Source organism: Podarcis tiliguerta (assembly GCF_965153285.1).
Source record: "Podarcis tiliguerta genome assembly, chromosome: 8".
NCBI classification, from domain to species: Eukaryota; Metazoa; Chordata; class Lepidosauria; order Squamata; family Lacertidae; genus Podarcis; species Podarcis tiliguerta.
Genome location: NC_139541.1, coordinates 5,703,687 through 5,723,395, shown reverse-complemented (window position 1 = coordinate 5,723,395; position 19,709 = coordinate 5,703,687). Strand labels below are relative to the sequence as shown.

General features: G+C 47.6%; 1 protein-coding gene across 1 annotated transcript; it reads right to left on the bottom strand.

The window, feature by feature from the left end:
• Positions 1-894: 894 nt before the first annotated feature.
• DOK2 (docking protein 2) lies at positions 895-19,262 on the bottom strand. The gene is made up of 6 exons (XM_083454067.1): positions 18,942-19,262; positions 14,030-14,311; positions 8,796-8,910; positions 5,511-5,689; positions 1,890-3,399; positions 895-1,339 (listed from the first exon to the last, which is right to left on the bottom strand). The coding sequence occupies exons 1-5, from the start codon at positions 19,002-19,004 to the stop codon at positions 2,578-2,580; spliced, it is 1,461 nt and encodes a 486-aa protein (XP_083310193.1). The 5' UTR covers positions 19,005-19,262; the 3' UTR covers positions 895-1,339; positions 1,890-2,577.
• Between the last annotated feature and the right edge of the window lie 447 nt (positions 19,263-19,709).

Sequence of the window (19,709 nt, the reverse complement as noted above, 5' to 3'; positions counted from 1 at the left end):
GCCAGCATGACTAAGCCGCTTCTGGCGAACCAGAGCAGCGCACAGAAACATCATTTACCTTCCCGCCAGAGTGGTACCTATTTATCTACTTGTACTTTGACGTGCTTTCAAACTGCTAGGTTGGCAGGAGCAGGGACCGAGCAACGGGAGCTCACCCCATCGAGGGGATTCGAACCGCCAACCTTCTGATCGGCAAGTCCTAGGCTCTGTGGTTTAACCCACAGCGCCACCCGCGTCCCAAGTGAAGACATACCTGTTTACTTAAAGACTTTTTATAGGTGTCTAATGCTTTTTAGCTTTCTCTGCTCTTTTTAGCAGTCTCTTTCGAGAGTTAGGAACTCCACAGAGATCCCCAGAAACACCACTCCAGAGGGGGAGAAAGAGCGACACGCTAAGCCATCAGAGTGGGAGCAGCTCAGAAGAGTGGAAGAGAGGCCTCTTGGTGGCTCAAGGCAGAACTTGGCTTCACCTCAGGTCAGCTGAGCCACAAGTGGAAGGCAAGCGCCCTGCAGAATGAAAAACCTTATGCGTGTTTGCAGAGCAGCTATATATCATAGTCTTCACCCTTTAATATATTTCATGTCGGAAAGCCGTACTGGCGCATAATGCATCACATGGCGCACAGCCTTCAAAATTGCAGCAAGCCTGCTCTCTCCCACTCAGTTGGATCTTCTTGCAATAATGATGGCCAGAATACTTCCTTTTTAAAAAAATGTTTAAAATTTTTATTTTTTTACCAACAACCAAACCAGAAACTGTGAACCCCCCCCCCCAAGGCGGCTGATACATTGGGTATACATAATCAATAATATATCGAAATCAACCATATGTACAATTTTATATACGTTAATACTCCTCCATCCACAAGGTTTATTTGACTTTTAACATTGCCCCAAATTGTTCAGACGTACCCAAATAATTCAATATGTTCTCAAAGCAATCCTCCTCTTTCTCACTGACCTTAAACCCTTTCATTCTGTGCATCTTCACGGTTAGATATTGTAAAATTATAATATTATTCAGTTTTTTCCTCCTTTGGTTCACCCCTAACTCTTCTGCATTTTTCCAATTACTCACTATAACCTGTCTGGCTGCAGTTACCATCCATTTTACCCATTTACATTCCTCTTTTGTTTTTAACTCGGTGCAACTCAGACTAATAAGAACCATTAATTTATATATTCCCATCTTCCTACCCAGAATTCCCGATATTTCTATACCAATCTGTTTCCAAAATTCATTAACTAACGGACAATCCCACCACATATGACTGTACGTTCCCATCACTCCACATTTCCTCCAACAATTCTTACTTCCAGATTTTGTAATATGATATAACCTTAAAGGTAAAGGTAAAGGGACCCCTGACCATTAGGTCCAGTTGCAGACAACTCTGGGGTTGCGGCGCTCATCTCGCTTTATTGGCCGAGGGAGCTGGCGTACAGCTTCCGGGTCATGTGGCCAGCATGACTAAGCCGCTTCTGGAGAACCAAAGCAGCGCACAGAAACGCCGTTTACCTTCCCGCTTGAGCGGTACCTATTTATCTACTTGCACTTTGAGGTGCTTTCGAACTGCTAGGTTGGCAGGAGCAGGGACCGAACAACAGGAGCTCACCCCGTTGCGGTGATTTGAACCGCCCACCTTCTGATCGGCAAGCCCTGGGCCTGACCATTAGGTCCAGTCGCAGACTCATCTGGGGTTGCGGCACTCATCTCGCTTTATTGGCCGCGGGAGCCGGCGTACAACTTCTGGGTCATGTGGCCAGCATGAGTAAGCCGCTTCTGGCGAACCAGAGCAGCGCACAGAAACGCCGTTTACCTTCCTGCCGGAGCAGTACCTATTTATCTACTTGCACTTTGATGTGCTTTCGAACTGCTAGGGATATAACCTTACAGGTGTATAATACCATTTTTGTACCAACTTCAACCCCAGTTCCTGGATTATCCTAGAGGTCGCAAAAAAGGTTCAGCATACTTCCCCTATAAACATGCCGTATTTTTTGCTCTGTAAGACACACCAGACCATAAGACGCTCCTAGTTTTTGGAAGAGGAAAACAAGAAAAAAATATTCTGAATCCCAGAAGCCAGGACAGCTGCGCAGCGATCCCGCTTGCTGTCCTAGCTTATGGGATAGCCACGTGCAGCCTCTCCCGGGCAGCGGGATGAAGGCTCCCCTTGCCCGGGAGAGGCTGCGTGCGGCTAAGTCTCCCTCAAGAGCCGCACTCCCTTTAAAGAGCGTGCAGAGTGTGTGTGCGGCTCCTGGGGGCTTTTCCCTGAGGAGGCAGAAGGGCAGCCCTTCTCCCCAAAGAGCCGCACACACGCTCTGCGCGGCTCTTTAAAGGGCACGCTGAGCAGAGCCTCCCATCTGCATTCACTCCATAAGGCGCACACACATTTCCCCTTACTTTTTAGGAAGGGGAAAGTGCGTCTTATAGAGCGAAAAATACAGTACTTGAGCTCTGAGAGGAGGGCAGGCAGGGAGGCTGCACCCTGGCTCATCTCCCACAACAAATGAAACAAAGCGATCCTCTCATTTCCCATCCACCCCCTTCATTTATTCCATCCGTCCTCTCCTTTCACTGTGCATTTTTCTTGTTCTTGAGGCTCAAGATCACCTGATCATATGCACTTTCTCCAAGCCCATTTTGATCTTGCACAGGGGCATAAGCTGCCGCCATCTTAGGCACAGAGTAGTCATCCAAGCTTGGGTTGTAGGGGTATTCATGGCCAATAGGGTCCTCGGGAGTCGCCTGCACCTTCCAGGCATCCCCTGTGAACTCCTGAGGCTCATCGTACACCAGGTGGGCCAGAGCCTCTGGGTCATCATAGATGTGGTGCAGCCCCAGAGAGGCAGGGGACAGGCCCAACCCTCTGGTCCTGGCATGCAGGCCCGCTGCCCCCGATGGCTCCTCGGCGCTAGGCAGGGGGAAACAGCTGCCACCTGAGCTTCCCAACGACTTGGAGATGGCATCAAATGGCTCCGAGTACTCGGACATTGATTCCTGCTGGGGTTCTCGCCTGGGGTGGGTATCAGACCCCTCCATGTAGGGGCAGTTGGTGCTGGAGAGAGGGCAGCTGGCCGTGGGCTTGACTAACCTGCCCTTCGCTGGTCTTCCTTGCCAGGTGGACTCGAAGGAGAGGGATTTGGTGCCCGCAGTACGGAATGACTGCCCTTCTACCAGCACAGTGGCTTTCCCTCCCTGGGCACCTTCGACAGGCTTGGCTGGACTGGCGGCCCCGGCAAGAAGGGTGGCACCTGAAGATGCACTGGTGGAGTTCCTCTGAGCATTGATGGCACCTTCAATGACCTGGATGATCTCGCTGCCCTGCTTGGTGGCAAATTCAAAACTGCCTTCGCCAGAGGCACATCTCCGCCCAGCTTCAAAGGAGAAGATGGCCTAGAAGAAGAAACACAAGGTCTCCTAGGATCAGTCTGTAGGGAAGGACAAGTGGACCAGCAGCTTGAAATGCTCCTCTCTGCTGGGCAAAGCCAGGTGAGGCCCATCAAGGTGAGAAGAGAGTCAATGGGACCAGGAGGCTGGGAGCTAGGAGCTCCCATAACAATTCTCCATCTTCTAAGAACATAGGAAGAGCCTGCTGGATCTAGTCCAGCTTCCCCTTTCACAGTGGTCAACCAGATACCTCTATTAGGAAACCAGCAAGCAGGATTTGAGCCCAAGAACCACACCACCTGTGGCTTCTGGCAACTAGTATTCATCAGCATTGCTGCCTCCAATTGAGGAGGCAGAACAGAGCCACCATGGCTGGTAGCCATTGATAGCCCTCTCCTCCAATGGTTTTATCCCATGCTCTTTAAAAGCTATGCAAGTTGGTGGCCCTCACTGCTTCCCGTGGGACTTAAAATGCTCCTCTCTGCTGGGCAAAGCCAGGTGAGACTTAGGACCATCACGGTTGGGTGGCAGATATTAGGTAGGACCAGGAAACTGTGATGTGGGAGTTCCCATCACAGCCCTCCATCTTCACATCTGGTTCAGCCCCAAGACATCACCCTAGAGAACTCAAACATAGAATTATAGAGCTGGAAGAGGCCCAACGGGTCATCTAATCCAAACCCCTGAAATACAAGACTTACTTCCTCTGCATGGTTCCTTCCCTGGGATTTGGGAAGCAAAAAACTCAGGGCATCCTGCAGGAGGCAGAGTGGAGGGGGGCAGGAAAGCCCCACCCAGCTGGCACAAAACTTCCTCCAAAGACAGGAAATGTTTCTGCAAAATCATGTGTGATGGCCTGGGATTCAGACTCGGATGCTGAACCTGAGGGATCGCAGCCTGCACAGGATTCCCCGCCTCCAGAACCAGCTGAGCCAGGGCTGGGGCATGAACCTGAAGGGTCCTCACCTGTGCTGGGTCCTCAGACGCAGGCATCAGCTGAGTCTGCTCTGGCTCCTGAGGTGATGGAGGACCCATTGCCTGCAGGTGCTCCACTCTCAGCCCCATCAGGGGAAGCTGAAGTTGCCTCTGAGTCCGGTACCCTGCAGCCTCTCCTGAGCTGCAGAGGCTCAGGGCAGAGAGGCGGAGGGAACTAAGTTCCCACAGGAGGAGGGCTTGCCTCCAGGCCAGGAGAGGCAAGTCACCAGAGGATTGGTGCGCCCTATGCCTCGGGGCAGATAAAAGCCAGCCAGCCCATTCCCAGGTTGCGGGAGCAACATTGTTGGTTGCTAGTTCCTGCCTGAACCCTGTCCTGCTTTCCTGCCTGAGCTCCTGACCCGCCCTGGCTCCCTGCTTGCAAGCCTGTTCCTGACTTCACCCGGCTCCCTGCCCTGCACCCAGCTTCCGCAACTACGGACTGCCTCCATGTTGCACCTTTGACCATGGACCGGAATCGGACCTTGCCTCTCGGGTAACCCATGGGACCAGCAGAAGAAGAAGAAGAGTTTGGATTTGATATCCTGCCTTTCACTCCCTTTAAGGAGTCTCAAAGCGGCTAACATTCTCCTTTCCCTTCCTCCCCCACAACAAACACTCTGTGAGGTGAGTGGGGCTGAGAGACTTCAGAGAAGTGTGACTGGCCCAAGGTCACCCAGCAGCTGCATGTGGAGGAGCAGAGATGCGAACCCAGTTCACCAGATTACGAGTCCACTGCTCTTAACCACTACACCGCACTGGCTCTCACACCAGCACATCATGATTCCCCCACTACCACCCATTTCCCAGACTTGGCTCCCATCTCAGCTGCCTCTTGCGCTTCTCCAGGGGCGTAGCATCTCCTACTGCCGCCCGAGGCGGGAGCACACTGTCAGTGGAAAAGCAGGTGAGCAGGACATCCCTCTCCCCCCCTAAACAACCAGGAAGGGGCAGTAAGGAGGCAGGCAATGGAAACACATCTGGAAAGGAGGCACATGTGAGAGGCATGGTCAGCGGAAAGGAGGCAGCACCAGGCCACTGGCAACTTCCCATCCACACCACGAAGTCTGCTTAGGAACAGCAACTGTCTGGCATTGCACACCTGAAATGTGCTGCGCCGGAGACAAACACCCCACAGCCATTACCTTGTCATGACCGAATCTCCGCAGGAACTTGTACGGCCAGGTGTAGATCACTTCCCCCGCTTGCTTGTCACGCAGCTCCAAGGCATCCGCTTTGGCACAGAGAAAGAACATGCCCCAGATCCGACAGCGCTCAGAGGCCTCTGTTGCCCTCACGGCCACGGGAAACTGCCTCTCAGCAGCTGGAAGGAAACATAAGAACTTAAAAAGATCCTGGCTGCAGAGTCAGGCCAATGGCTCATCTAGTCCAGCATCCTGTTCTTACAGTGGCCAACCAGATGCCCTAATGCGGGCAAAGGCAAACTCGGCCCTCCAGATGTTTTTGAGACTACAATTCCCATCATTTCTGACCACTGGTCCTGTTAGCTAGGGGTGGTGGGAGTTGTAGTCCCAAAAGATCTGGAGGGCTGAGTTTGCCTATGACTGCCCTAATGGGACACATGCAACTGGTTTTCAGAAGCACGATTTCATAGCCATCGTGGCAAGTGGCCCCCATTCTTTTCCTGTGGCACCACCCACACCTTGGAACTCCCTGCCTATTGACATGGGGCGGGTGCCTTCTCTGTGCTCCTTTTCAGCGCCTGCTAAAAAACATCTTTGTTTAGAGAAGCCAGCCCAGACATGTAGTATTCTGCTGTATGTTTTAGTTAAATGCTGAGTTTAACTTCTGAATGTTTTAAAGAGGGGTTTTTTAAAAATTTATTGCTTTATTCTCATTGCAACCTGCTTTGAAAAGTTTTCTCTGTCTTTTTACAATCGAGCGGTGCATAAATTTAATGAAATAAAATGGAATTTCGTGTCGTCGCAGGCTTCTTTCCAATGTCCTTGTAATGGTTCTAGGGATTGCTTGTGCGTAAGTTGCCTTTACTCCTGGCTAGCTTGCATGGTTGAACCCTTTCTGACAGAGCAGCCCCTGTTTCGTGGCTGCTTCAGTCGCTGGCAGAATCTGTCAGTGGGCGTTTCTTAAACCGCTTCCAACATAAAAGCTGCTTGACGCCCAGTCTCCTCCCCCGTTGCCTGCGCGAAAGCTTTTTGTGCACTGTGGGTGTGGGGGACGGAGCACTTGTCCCCTCTCTGCTTGTCTCCTGCGAAGAGTCCTGGAGCCAACTCTCCGCTTCCTCTATCTCCTCCCCTTCTCCACTGGTGTTGCGCTGATTTCCTTCCCCAGCGTATGGGCTATCCCTCCTCCTACTGGGACCCTCTCCACCATCATCCGGGAGCCCTCTCACCTCCTCCTGCTCCGATGGCAGTTCCCTGACAGTCCTGCCCCCAGCCCGCTTTCTCAGGTGCAGGTTCCGCCCAAGGACACTGAAGGTGTTGTCAACAACAATTGGCCTTATTCCCTTATGGGGTACACAAGAGCCCTTATAGAGTCCTTTGTAGGTTCTCCATCGGTCGGAGAAAATAACAGAAGCCAACCAGAGAATATTAAGAAGCAAAGCAGCTAGTAAGCCTGATTGCTATTAAAGCTGTTGCAACAGGGTGCTCCTCCACACACAGGAGGGGCTGGAGGGACCCAGGACAAAGGTGTGCCCACCCTTATGTAGACTTTTGGAATTGCCCGCCCTCAAACTCCAGACCATCCCCAGAAACATCATACATACATCACAGAAGGAGGCGGTCTAAAACAGAATCCTGAGTGTCTTGTTTATCTCCTGCCTGGCAGGTTACCTGCTTGCATTATCTGGGTTTTGGCCACTCTTTTGTTATTAAATGTAAAGGTAAGGGGACCCCTGACAGTTAGGTCCAGTCATGGCTGACTCTGGGGTTGCGGCGCTCATCTCGCTTTATTGGCCGAGGGAGCCAGTATAGAGCTTCCGGGTCATGTGGCCAGCATGACTAAGCCGCTTCTGGCGAACCAGAGCAGCGCACGGAAACACCGTTTACCTTCCCGCCAGAGCGGTACCTATTTATCTACTTGCACTTTGACGTGCTTTTGAACTGCTAGGTGGGCAGGAGCAGGGACCGAGCAACGGGAGCTCACACCGTCACTGGGATTCGAACCTTATAACTACTTAATTTCTGAATCCAGGTCACAGGTCTCAGGCTCACCCTATTCACACCTTAAATGTGCCCTTAAAGCAGGATCTGTAATCACAGAGACAATGGGGAGGTTTCTTTCAGTTCTTCCCTGCTTGCAGAGAAACATTTGGTCAGTTTGGGAGTGTCAAAATGGTTTCAGGACTGTCTTCCTGTACTGTTTCAAAATTGTGGTTTATGTATTTATGTACGTGTTTGCCTTGTACATTTAATTTATATATTTGAGGCCTTAAATTCTTATAACAAGGACAAGTGGGGGGAGGGAAGAGGGCAGGAAATGGGGAAGGGACGATAAGTGCCTGGGGAGCATCAGGCAGCCGTATCAGTGAGAGCCCTGCACGGCCCGCAAAACCACAATCAGGAAGAGGGCGAGCGAGAGCTAAGGCGGAGGCAGATTTTCCATGACGCCGCCTCGGCCAGAGTGAGCACTTTACATGCCAGTTCTTGGAAGACAGGCTCCACTGTGGTGCACGCTGCATGCATGCCTGTTGTTGTTGTTGTTTAGTCATTTAGTTGTGTCCAACTCTTCGTGACCAGAGCATGCCAGGCACTCCTGTCTTCCACTGCCTCCCGCAGTTTGGTCAAATTCATGTTTGTAGCTTCGAGAACACTGTCCAAGCATCTCGTCCTCTGTCGTCCCCTTCTCCTTGTGCCCTCCATCTTTCCCAACATCAGGGTCCTTTCCAGGGAGTCTTGCTTCTGTACATGAGTTTGACAAACCGTTCTGAGCTGAAGCATTCCGTACCTTGACCTGTTCTTAATGCATGGTTGACCACATCTATGAATGTGATGGTTATGCCCTTTTAAGTTTTGCTATATCAATCACTAAGGAGGTTTTCATACCTGTCCAACTCTGTGTTCCTTTCCCAACCTTTAATCTATTGATGACTAATGCCTATATGCAACCCTTGCGTATGATTTGTGTTAACCAATCAGCAACAAGCACATACGTGGCAATGCTGTAATATTCAATAAAAGGGACTCTCTGAGACATGCTCGAGAGATGCCTCCCGTATGACACTTGTCACTCGTCTGTCGTTTATTTCAACCCAACACACATGCTGTAACCAATAAAAGTTGTGGCCTAATTTTGCCCATTAACCTAAAATAATGTGTCTTTGTGTCTTATTATACTCCTATGCAGCTGGCAGGCCCTCGACTCACAACACAAGCACCATCTCTCGATGGTGGCAGCCCCTTCCTCTTTGCTCCCTGCCCAACTCGGGGTCTCTTGCTCTCCTCTCCTACCTTTGCAGGTGGTGCTGTATAGGGAATTCTCTTCCATGGAGAGAGCAGTGGGAGACGTGGCCTTGCCCTTCAGGAGTTCCTTCTCCAGCATCACTTTCCAGTCTTCAGTGCTTCTCTAAAACCCAAAGAGAACATATTGTTACCAGAAAACAGCGGGGTGTGTGGTTTCTACAGCCCAGCTCCCCATTAAGGGACTCAAGGGTCCCCCATGTTCCATATCAGAGGAACCTCAGAGAAGCATCAGCGGAGGCAGGATCCTGTGAAAGCAAGGCAGATCTTTATTTCCCTGTTACAACAAAAGTCTCCTCCACACCTTAGGTAGGAGGCGAGGACCCTGAACAAAGGTGTGAAAGAACTTTTGAAGGCTTCAGAAATTTCCCAGCCCCTTAGCCAAGGACCACCCAAAAGCATCCTACACGGGTCACAGAAAGAGGCAGTCTACAACAGAAATTTGAGAGAGTCGGCGGAATTAGACTGGAAAAAGTTTAAAGACTATTTACAGAAATACTGTAAAATTAATGAATGTTAGAAAAATGTTGGGATGAAGTTATATGGCTTTAGTAGAAATGTTATAAGGAATTAATTATAGATAGGTTATTAGAGCATTAAAGGGAAAAACAAGGTTAAAAAGTGTTAAGATAATTATAGGATAGAAAACAGAGGAAGATGGAAAGGAATTGCTGAAACAATTAATAGAAGTGGAATACAAAAAGGGAGGTGTGAGGAGGTCGTGGAAATTAGTGAAAGAAAGACAAGATATTGAAATTGGACTGTGTTTTAAATGGGTTTTGTTTTGTTTTGTTAGTTGTATGTTAGTGTTTTGCAGTGTTTTTTTGTATTGTCTTGTATTTTTGTATGTTTTTTTCTTTTTTGGTTTTTTGTAGTTTGTGTTCAATTTGTTGGAAAACTAATAAATATTATTATTTTTTAAAAAAGAAATTTGAGAGAGTGGCTTGTCTCCTGTCTGTCAAGATATCTGATGATGTTTTTTGCTGATGGCCCTATCTTGATCAGTCTGGGCCATCCTTTTGAAATGGTAAATATCCCGAATCCTTTCACAAATTCACACCTATTGATACAAAGGAGATGCTCTGTTGACTGGTCTGCTCTGCTTAACAGATACTTGCCAGGCCGGTTTTGCAGAGAGGTAGGTAAACCCCTTCATTCCAAGCAGTTTGTTTATTTACAGGATTTACAAGTAAAAAACAACTATCTGGAAAAGGGTTTTCCTGCTACCAAAGAGAAATATTTGAGGTGAGAGTCCAAATGGCTCCGGGATTGCTCTCCTGCACCATTTGAAATTATGGCTTATGTACCTATGTGTGTGCGCCCGCCCTGTGTCTTTATGAACATTTATTTTATTGTTTCGACACCTTAGAATTAGAAGGGTGTGTGCATGCTTTGGTTGTTTCTCACTGTGATAGGAATTTTATGGTCTTAGATATATGGTAATGTTCATAACTGCACATACATAGATCAACACAGGAAGACCAACCTGGAACCATTTTGATTCCTAAACTGACCAAATCCTTTCTCTGCAAGGTTAAACTGGAAAAGCCTCCCCATTGTCTCTTTCCTCACAAATCCTTAATCAAGGATATGTCTGTTTGAATAAGGTGTGAGCCTGTGACCTGGCCCAGGAAATAAGTATTTTACCACTACAAAAGAATGGCCAGGCTCCCCAGGAAATCCAATCAAGTAACTTGCCAGACAGGAGATAAACTGTGACAGGAGAAAAACAACATTTAAATTTCTGTGATGTAGGTGGGATGTATCTGAGGGGTGGTCTTAGGTTACACCCCTTCTGTGATGTATGCATAATGTTTCTGGGGGTGGTCTTGATCTAGAGAATGGGCATTTCAAAAATCTTCATAAGCCCTTGCACGGCATTTTGGGGGGTCCTCTTCCTCTCCTGCGTGTGAGGGGAGTACCCTGTTGCAACAGATCAATAAAGATCAAGCTTACTAGCTGCTTTGCTTCTCAATATTCTCTGGTTGGCCTCTGTTATTCTCTCCTACCAATAGGGAACCTATGTAAGGACTCTATATGGGCTCTTGGATACCCCATAAGGGAAAAGGGCATATTTTTTATTTACAACATCACATATCAATACAAATATAAGAAGAGCCCTCTGCTGGATGGCGCCAAGGGGGCTCATCTAGTCTGGCATCCTGTCCTCATGGTGACCAAGCGGATGCCTCGCAGCGGTTCTCAACCTGTGGGTCCCCAGATGTTGTTGGACTACAACTCCCATCATCCCTGAGCTCTGGACCCACAGGTTGAGAACTGCTGCGCTTCAAAGGGAAAATACATTTCTAACAGGGAGAAATGTAAAGTATTGCACTTGGGCAAAAAAAATGAGAGGCACAAATACAAGATGGGTCACACCTGGCTTGAGAGCAGTACATGTGAAAAGGATCTAGGAGTCTTGGTTGACCACAAACTTGACATGAGCCAACAGTGTGACGCGGCAGCTAAAAAAGCCAATGCAATTCTGGGCTGCATCAATAGGAGTATAGCATCTAGATCAAGGGAAGTAACAGTGCCACTGTACTCTGCTCTGGTCAGACCTCACCTGGAGTACTGTGTCCAGTTCTGGGCACCACAGTTCAAGAAGGACACTGACAAACTGGAACGTGTCCAGAGGAGGGCAACCAAAATGGTCAAAGGCCTGGAAACGATGCCTTATGAGGAACGGCTAAGGGAGCTGGGCATGTTTAGCCTGGAGAAGAGGAGGTTAAGGGGTGATATGATAGCCATGTTCAAATATATAAAAGGATGTCATATAGAGGAGGGAGAAAGGTTGTTTTCTGCTGCTCCAGAGAAGCGGGCACGGAGCAATGGATCCAAACTACAAGAAAGAAGATTCCACCTAAACATTAGGAAGAACTTCCTGACAGTAAGAGCTGTTCGACAGTGGAATTTGCTGCCAAGGAGTGTGGTGGAGTCTCCTTCTTTGGAGGTCTTTAAGCAGAGGCTTGACAACCATATGTCAGGAGTGCTCTGATGGTGTTTCCTGCTTGGCAGGGGGTTGGACTCGATGGCCCTTGTGGTCTCTTCCAACTCTATGCTTCTATGATTCTATGAATCCCAGAAGTAGGATATGAACACAACAACAGCCCTCTCCCCTCCTGCAGTTTCCAGCAGCTGATGTCCAGACGCATTGCTGCCTCCAACTGTGGAGGGCAAAGCACAGCCCCCATAGCTAGGAGCCATCCATATTATTATAAGAATTCTAAGGTCTCAAATATAAAATAAATATTATTAAATGCACACATATCTAAATATATGAACTAAGTGTCTCAAATAGTAAGGGAGAGCAATCCTGAAGCCATTTTGATTCTCCCAATGACCTCAAATATTCCTCTGCAGTGAGGGAGGCAAATGGGAAAAGCCTTCCCATTCTCTTTTTGCTTGCAAATCCTGTCTTTAGGGCATATTTGTGTCTGAATAGGGTGAGCCTGTGACCTAGACTCAGGAACTAAAGTATTCACAAAAGAATGGCCAGTCTGCCCAGGTAAAGCAATCAGCGACCATTATCAGGTATCCTGCCAGACAGGATTTCTGCTGCAGACCACCTCCTTCTGTGATATATGTATGATGTTTTGTGGGGTGGTCTTGGGCAATTTCAAAAGTCTGTATAAGGGCTTGGGCACCATTGTTCAGGGTTCTCCCTTTTGTGTGGAGTGAGCGGGGACCCTGTTGTGACAGTTTAATAAAGTTCAAGCTTACTAGCCGCTTTGCTTCTCAATATACTCTGCTTGGCCTCTGGTTTTTTCTTTTAACAATAGCCTCTTCCGTGAATTTGTCTAATCCTCTGTTAAAGACATCTCTGGTTTCCAGTCAGAATCCTCAACAAGTGTTTCCCCTATTTTCCCCAACATAATATCACAATGTATGGTTGCATAAGTTTTGTTTAAATCAGTTCTCCAGAGCTTTTGCTTTAATTTAAACAAAACTCGATACATTCCCTAATTCATCTTGTTTTCTTCTTACTCTTGCAAAAAACACAATCCTCCCCTGCAATCTTTCCCTTTAACTGACTAACTTTGTTCTTTATGACATTGTCTGTTGCTGTACACCTGTATTGAAGCTACTGCATGGAACTGTACTAAAAGCTGGTAAGATAAAGGTAAAGGGACCTTTAGGTCCAGTCGCAGATGACTCTGGGGTTGCGGCGCTCATCTCGCTTTATTGGCCGAGGGAGCCGGCGTACAGCTTCTGGGTCATGTGGCCAGCATGACTAAACCGCTTCTGGCGAACCAGAGCAGCGCACGGAAACGCCGTTTACCTTCCCGCTGGAGCGGTACCTATTTATCTACTTGCAATTTGACGTGCTTTTGAACTGCTAGGTTCGCAGGAGCAGGGACCGAGCAACGGGAGCTCACCCCGTCGCGGGGATTCGAACCGCCGACCTTCTGATCGGCCAGTCCTAGGCTCTGTGGTTTAACCCACAGCGCCACCCGCGTCCCTAAAGGCTGGTAGTTTTTTAAAATTAATAAAAACTGTGCTCTAATGAAGCAAAAAAAGGCATCTCTGTTGGGGGGTCATCATCACTGCCTTCTGCAACAAGGCGTTCCACAGTCTGACAGACCATGGGCCAGTGAAAGGCAGTTTCTAAACTGCTCCTCACACGGGATACAGTGGTGCCTCGCAAGACGAAATTAATTCGTTCCGCGAGTTTTTTCGTTGAGCGAGTTTTTTCGTCTTGCGAAGCACCACTGCAGTTAAACACTAACAACGGCAGGGAGGGGTGGGGAGAAGCAGGGCAGCTGCCACAGCCAGTAGCTCGGACTCACCCGCGCCTTCTGGCCACCGCGCGGCACGGCTGCTGGAGGGCGGCGGGGCTCAGGAGCGCGACTCCGGCTGCAACGCTGGCTGCTGGCGGCAACGGCGCTCTCAGAGGAGCGCGCAAGGGCGGTGTGCAGCGGCGTGAGGCAGCCGGAAGGTCGGCCATCAGCCGGAAGGGAGCCGGAGGAGCGGGGAAGCGAGCGTGCGTGCGTGCAGTGACCGTCGCCATGACAGGAGAGGCAGGGCTGTTTCGTCTAGCAAAGCAAGCCCTTAGTAAAATCCGTCTTGCGAAGCACCTCAGAAAACGAAAAACCCTTTCGTCTAGCGGGTTTTTCATCTTCCGAGGCATTCGTCTTGCGGGGTACCACTGTATTGAGGTGCAGCTTTCCACACCTCCCTCTGCATGAGACATGACCTGTACTACCGAGTGCCATTTTCCTCACAGTGAAAGCATGCTTGCACAGCTCCAGGATCCAGGCCTCCGCCTCGGCCCTCTCAGCAGCCAGCAGGTAGCATTTCTCGGTGGTCTCCAGGAAGAAAGGCGCTGTCTCCTTGGGGCTGCCGGTTTCTCCACCTGCCTCAGCCACCTGAACACAGTCCTCCAACTTGATGAGCCGTCGGCTGCTCTCCCCTTTCTTGGCTTTCTCCGCCGACTCCAGGAGCTCAAGGCGGGCCGGGGCACAGGCGCTTTCCCTGTACAGGACAGCCCAGAACTTCCGCCATTTCTGAGGGGGAGAAAAAACGTACATGAAGGTTTGTTTCTCTAGTCATACAAAAACCTTTCTATACTGCAAAAGCAGAGACATCACCTTGCCGACAAAGGTCTGTATAGTTAAGCTATGGTTTTCCCAGTAGTAATGGATGGAAGTGAGAGCTGGACCATAAAGAAGGCTGATCGCCAAAGAATTGATGAATTCTGGTGCTGGAGGAGACTCTTGAGAGTCCCATGGACTGCAAGAAGATCAAACCTCTCCATTCTGAAGGAAATCAGCCCTGAGTGCTCACTGGAAGGACAGATCCTGAAGCTGAGGCTCCAAGACTTTGACCACCTCATGAGAAGAGAAGACTCCCTGGAAAAGACCCTGATGTTGGGAAAGATGGAGGGCACAAGGAGAAGGGGACGACAGAGGATGAGATGGTTGGACAGTGTTCTTGAAGCTACCAGCATGAGTCTGACCAAAGTGAGGGAGGCAGTGGAAGACAGGAGTGCCTGGCGTGCTCTGGTCCAGGGGATCACGAAGAGTTGGACACAACTAAACGACTAAACAACAACAACAACAACAAAGTTTGAAAGAAGTGCTAAGGCAATATCTCTCCAAGATTCCCAGGCAGGGCCTTGACACGCCCACAACTGACAAATCTGAGGTGGTTTGGGACCCTGTATTTCCCCTGTATTTCCACATGGTTTATACATTTATCTTATATATATAAGACCTTAAAATTCTTATAACAATAGCAAGGGTGAAAAAGAGCAAATGTGAAAGTTCATGGGGAGAAGGAAACTGGGGTCTCTCTCTCTCTCTCTTTCTTTCTCTCTGTGTATGTGTGTGTGTGTGTGTGTGTTTAAGCCCTGTGTTCAGCTCCTGCCTATTGAAAGGCTGGGCTCTATCCAGCCTGATCCTTAAAAGAATTCAGGGCGCAGCCTGCGCGTTGAAGAAATTTGCCTGTTTTCTTTCTCTTCGTTAAGAGTATTTTTCATTTGCCCTTTATCAAGCAATTCCCTGGGTGAGCTACAATAATTTATACATTTGGAGGCAAAGTGGGGCCAAATTTCAGAGGGAGCAGAGCAATTTTTAAAGGGTTTTTAAAGGATGGGAGAGGCAAGGTACCTGGAGCCTGCTGGAAGTGATCCCTGAGCTTCTAGCCTAAAGCAAAAAAGGAGGTTCGAGGCTGGAGAAGGACTAGCCGGTCTTTTTTTTTTTTTTTTTTTTTTGCTAAATTGTATTAATTTATGAAGAAGAAGAAGAAGAAGAAGAAGAAGAAGAAGAAGAAGAAGAAGAAGAAGTGCAAGCGTAACAAAAACAAAAAGGAATACAAAATGTAAACCATAAAGCATCACAGCCTGTAAGGACAAAAATACACAGTTCCAGCAGAGCTCCAAAGGAATAATAAAGTATTAACTCATACAAAGGTTCCATTTACAAATCATAAATATGTATAAATATAAAAGCATCCCCCACTTGTGAGTTCCATCATTATTGAGAAGAAAGGTTCCAGTCTTAAATGTCTCAGCCAGACATTTACATACACTGGTGGCAGTGCCGAAGTTATGTATAAGCTAAACAAGCTGTAATGGTTCTAGGGGTTGCTCGTGCGTAAGTTGCCTTTACTCCTGGCTAGGTTGCCTGGTTGAACCCTTTCTGTCAGGACAGCCTCCAGATCCGTGGCTGCCTCAGTCGCTGGCAGAATCCGTCAGTGGGCGTTTCTTAAACCGCTTCCAACATAGAAGCTGTTTGACGCCCAGTCTCCTCCCCCGTTGCCTGCGCGAAAGCTTTCTGCGCAAGGTGGGTGTGGGCAATGGAGCACTCGTACCCTCTCCGCTTGTCTCCTGCGAAGAGTCCTGGAGCCACCTCTCCGCTTCCTCTATCTCCTCCCCTTCTCCACTGGTGTTACGCTGATTGCCTTCCCCAGCGGATGGGCTATCCCTCCTTCTACTAGGACCCTCTCCACCATCGTCCGGGAGCCTCCTCTCCGCCTCCCGCTCCGATGGCAGTTCCCTGACACAAGCCATAGCTTAGGGCCCCATTCTCTCGGGGGGGGGCCCAAAAAATTAAAGGAAAAACAACAACTGGATGCACATTTCCAAAATATAAGATTTAAAACAAATAAAATAAAACCTACATACAGCAACAGTGTTTTATGTTGTGTAGGCTCCTATAATGTAAGTAATGGGCACCGCCTGCTCCCTAAAATATCACTGGTTTGCTCATTTCTATATCAATTACTTTGAGAAAATACATATTTTGTTATGTGCAAATGGCTTTAGATACCTATTAGGTCCATAAATTACCATATAAGCATATATTCAACACAAAAAACAGCGACAATTTGTTGTTGACAAAGGACAGCTGCATATATAAAGGGCCCCATTACCTTCAATAGCTTAGAGCCTCATCTAATCTAAATCCGGCCCTGGCTGGTGGCAATGAATGACCACAACTCTCAGAATTGGCATAAGAAATGAAATAATGCTCTCGCTCTCGCTCTCTCTCTATATTTTTTTTTTCACACTCTGCCCTTTAGATATTTTTAGTTTATAATGTATCTATTCAAGAAGGGCAATTTGCCAAACCCTTGAACACCAGCAATCCAAATTCTTAAGATGAAAGGCCTTATAGAGTTTGTCAATTCAGCCCTGAGCTGCTGTTAGGAGGGATGAGAAATCAGTTCTTTGCTTTTCAAATCCTGTTCGGCTTCCATAGACAGGTTCAACAGAGCCAGGTACAAAGATGGAACAATAATTTGTTTGGGTATCTCGAACTCAAAGAAAGGCTCTGCTAAAGAGAAATCATTAATACATGAAACATTATTTTTTTAAAAAAATCCTATCTAATGTTAAGGTAAAATCTGGGTGCGAGGCTGCTCTGCCACCCAGCTCGTCGAACTAAGTCCGCGGGTCCCTGCGGAGGAAAATGAGCTCAGCCGGAGACAGGAGCAAACTGCAGAAGATCCAAGTTTATTGCGCAACAGGTTCAAGGCGAGATTGAACAGCGAGAAAGGGGTGACATGAACTTTTGAAACTTCCCTCCATGTCCCAGAATACAGTGCAAAATACATCCCAGTTACATCATGAATACATTAAGAAGAGGCTGGGTTACACAGATTACATCATGAATACATTAAGAAGAGGTTGGGTCACACAGGATTAACATAGGGAGGGGGGAATATGCAGAGCTGGAGATATGCGCAGATAAGCACATCCTGAGCACCAGTGATGAGAAGACAATGGTCCATGTATGCATAGTCTGCCACCTGGCATTGCCCGGAGGAAAGGCTTGGCAGAGTGATTTGACAGGATTAGGGTCTTGACACCTTGCTTGAGGGATTATGGAGGACAGGGGAGGTGTCATGGAGTCCTAGAGAAATTGAGCAAATTGGCATGTTGATTTTCTATGAACTTTATAGATTTTAGTCCCTTTTGACATTGACAATTGGAAATAAATGGATATATTGTAGCGAAGAAGAAGGTGAAGAAGACATGCCCCCCCCCTTCCGTATCACTAAAATGTATAACCTTTCGCTAGATTTGGACATGATTGACGTGAAAGTGAAAGAGACAATGATTAAATGGGCACGAGACTTCGGCCACACAATGCATTTAGAACAAAGGGAGAAACTTTGGCAGGAAGATATAAGGTTTACCGCCTGTAGTACAATAAAAGAAAATTCCATCAAAATGTTCTACAGGTGGTATTTAACACCAGTCAAATTAGCAAACATCTATAAACTGAAATCCAACCTCTGTTGGAAATGCAACAAGGAAGCTGGTACAACACTGCATATGTGGTGGAGCTGCACTCCGATTAAGTACTTCTGGGGAGAAATACATGAGGAGTTGAAAAAAATGCTTAACATCCCATTAACAAAAAAACAGAGGCTTACCTACTGGGCCTTTTAGGAAAAGAAATACCAAAATCGAAAAAAAGGATTTTCTTATATGCGACCACCACACCCAGGATTGCAATAGTATCTAAATGGAAAGCTAAAGAACTACCTACCAAGGAGGAATGGATTCTCAAATTAAATGAATATTTAAAATTGGCTAAATTAATAGCATCCATAAAAGGTAAAGGTACCCCTGCCCGTACAGGCCAGTCTTGCCAGACTCCAGGGTTGTGCGCTCATCTCACTCTAAAGGCTGGGAGCCAGCGCTGTTGGCAGACACTTCCGGGTCATGTGGCCAGCGTGACAAGCTGCATCTGGCGAGCCAGCGCAACACACGGAACACCATTTACCTTCCCGCTGGTAAGGGGTCCCTATTTATCTACTTGCACCTGAGGGTGCTTTCGAACTGCTAGGTTGGCAGGCGCTGGGACCGAACGACGGGAGCGCACCCCGCCGCAGGGATTCGAACTGCCGACCTTTCGATCAGCAAGTCCTAGGTGCTGAGGCTTTAACCCACAGCGCCACCCGCGTCCCTTAATAGCATCCATACGACAGCAATCAAATCAAAAACTAAAAAATGAATGGCAATGCTTTGATGATTAAATGACAAAATATTGCTCTTAAAAAGACATGCTAATAATATGCTCAGATTAAGAATGTAAATGCATCAAAACAATAAGTTGTTTGGGTATCAAAGAGATATTGACGAACACCTTGTTCCAACATTCAGCGAGGAGAAGCCAGTCTTACCTTCCCAAAGGTCTGGTGCTGGAGCAAGTAGAGCAAGCCTTTCTTCACCACCGTCTCTTCCATGGTCAAGGAGGAGCAGCGGCGGCAGCAGCAGGTGGGGACACACAACGTCTCCTTGGCCCCACTCCTGGCCTCTCTGTGGGGGCGCTGAGCACTCAGCACCGCTCAACAAGGCTCCGTTTTCCTTCCTCCACCACCCTTTCTCTTTCTCTTTTTCTAAAAAGCGCTTTCACGTCAGCTTCCTGTGGTTGTGGTCTCATCAAGAAGGACAGAAGCTGAAGACACAGATCACTGTGCCATATGTACACAGAGAAAAGTATTTCTCCCGGCAGAATCCGAGACCAGGGAGAAGAGTCGGTGGAAGAAGATTGGAAGAAGTTTAAAGACTATTTACAGAAATACCGCAAAATTAATGAATGTTAGAATGATGTTGGATTGAAGTTAAGTGTTTTTTTTAGCAGCAATGTTATAAAGGAATATGTAAAAATGGAATGTTAACAGGTGATAATCTAGAGCTATAATATATTAAGATAAAAGATTAAGATAAAATTAAAGAGGGAAAGGATTTGCTGAATTAACTAATTGAACTGGAATACAAGAAAGGGAGGTGTGAGGAGATCAGGGAAACAAGCAAATGAAAGATAAGATATGGAAAGACTGATCTGTTTTTAACTGTTTTTACTTTGTATTTTCTTTTTCCTTTTATTCTTTTTTAATTTTTGTAACATGTTGAAATTTCAATAAATATCTTTAAAAAAAGAAAGAAAA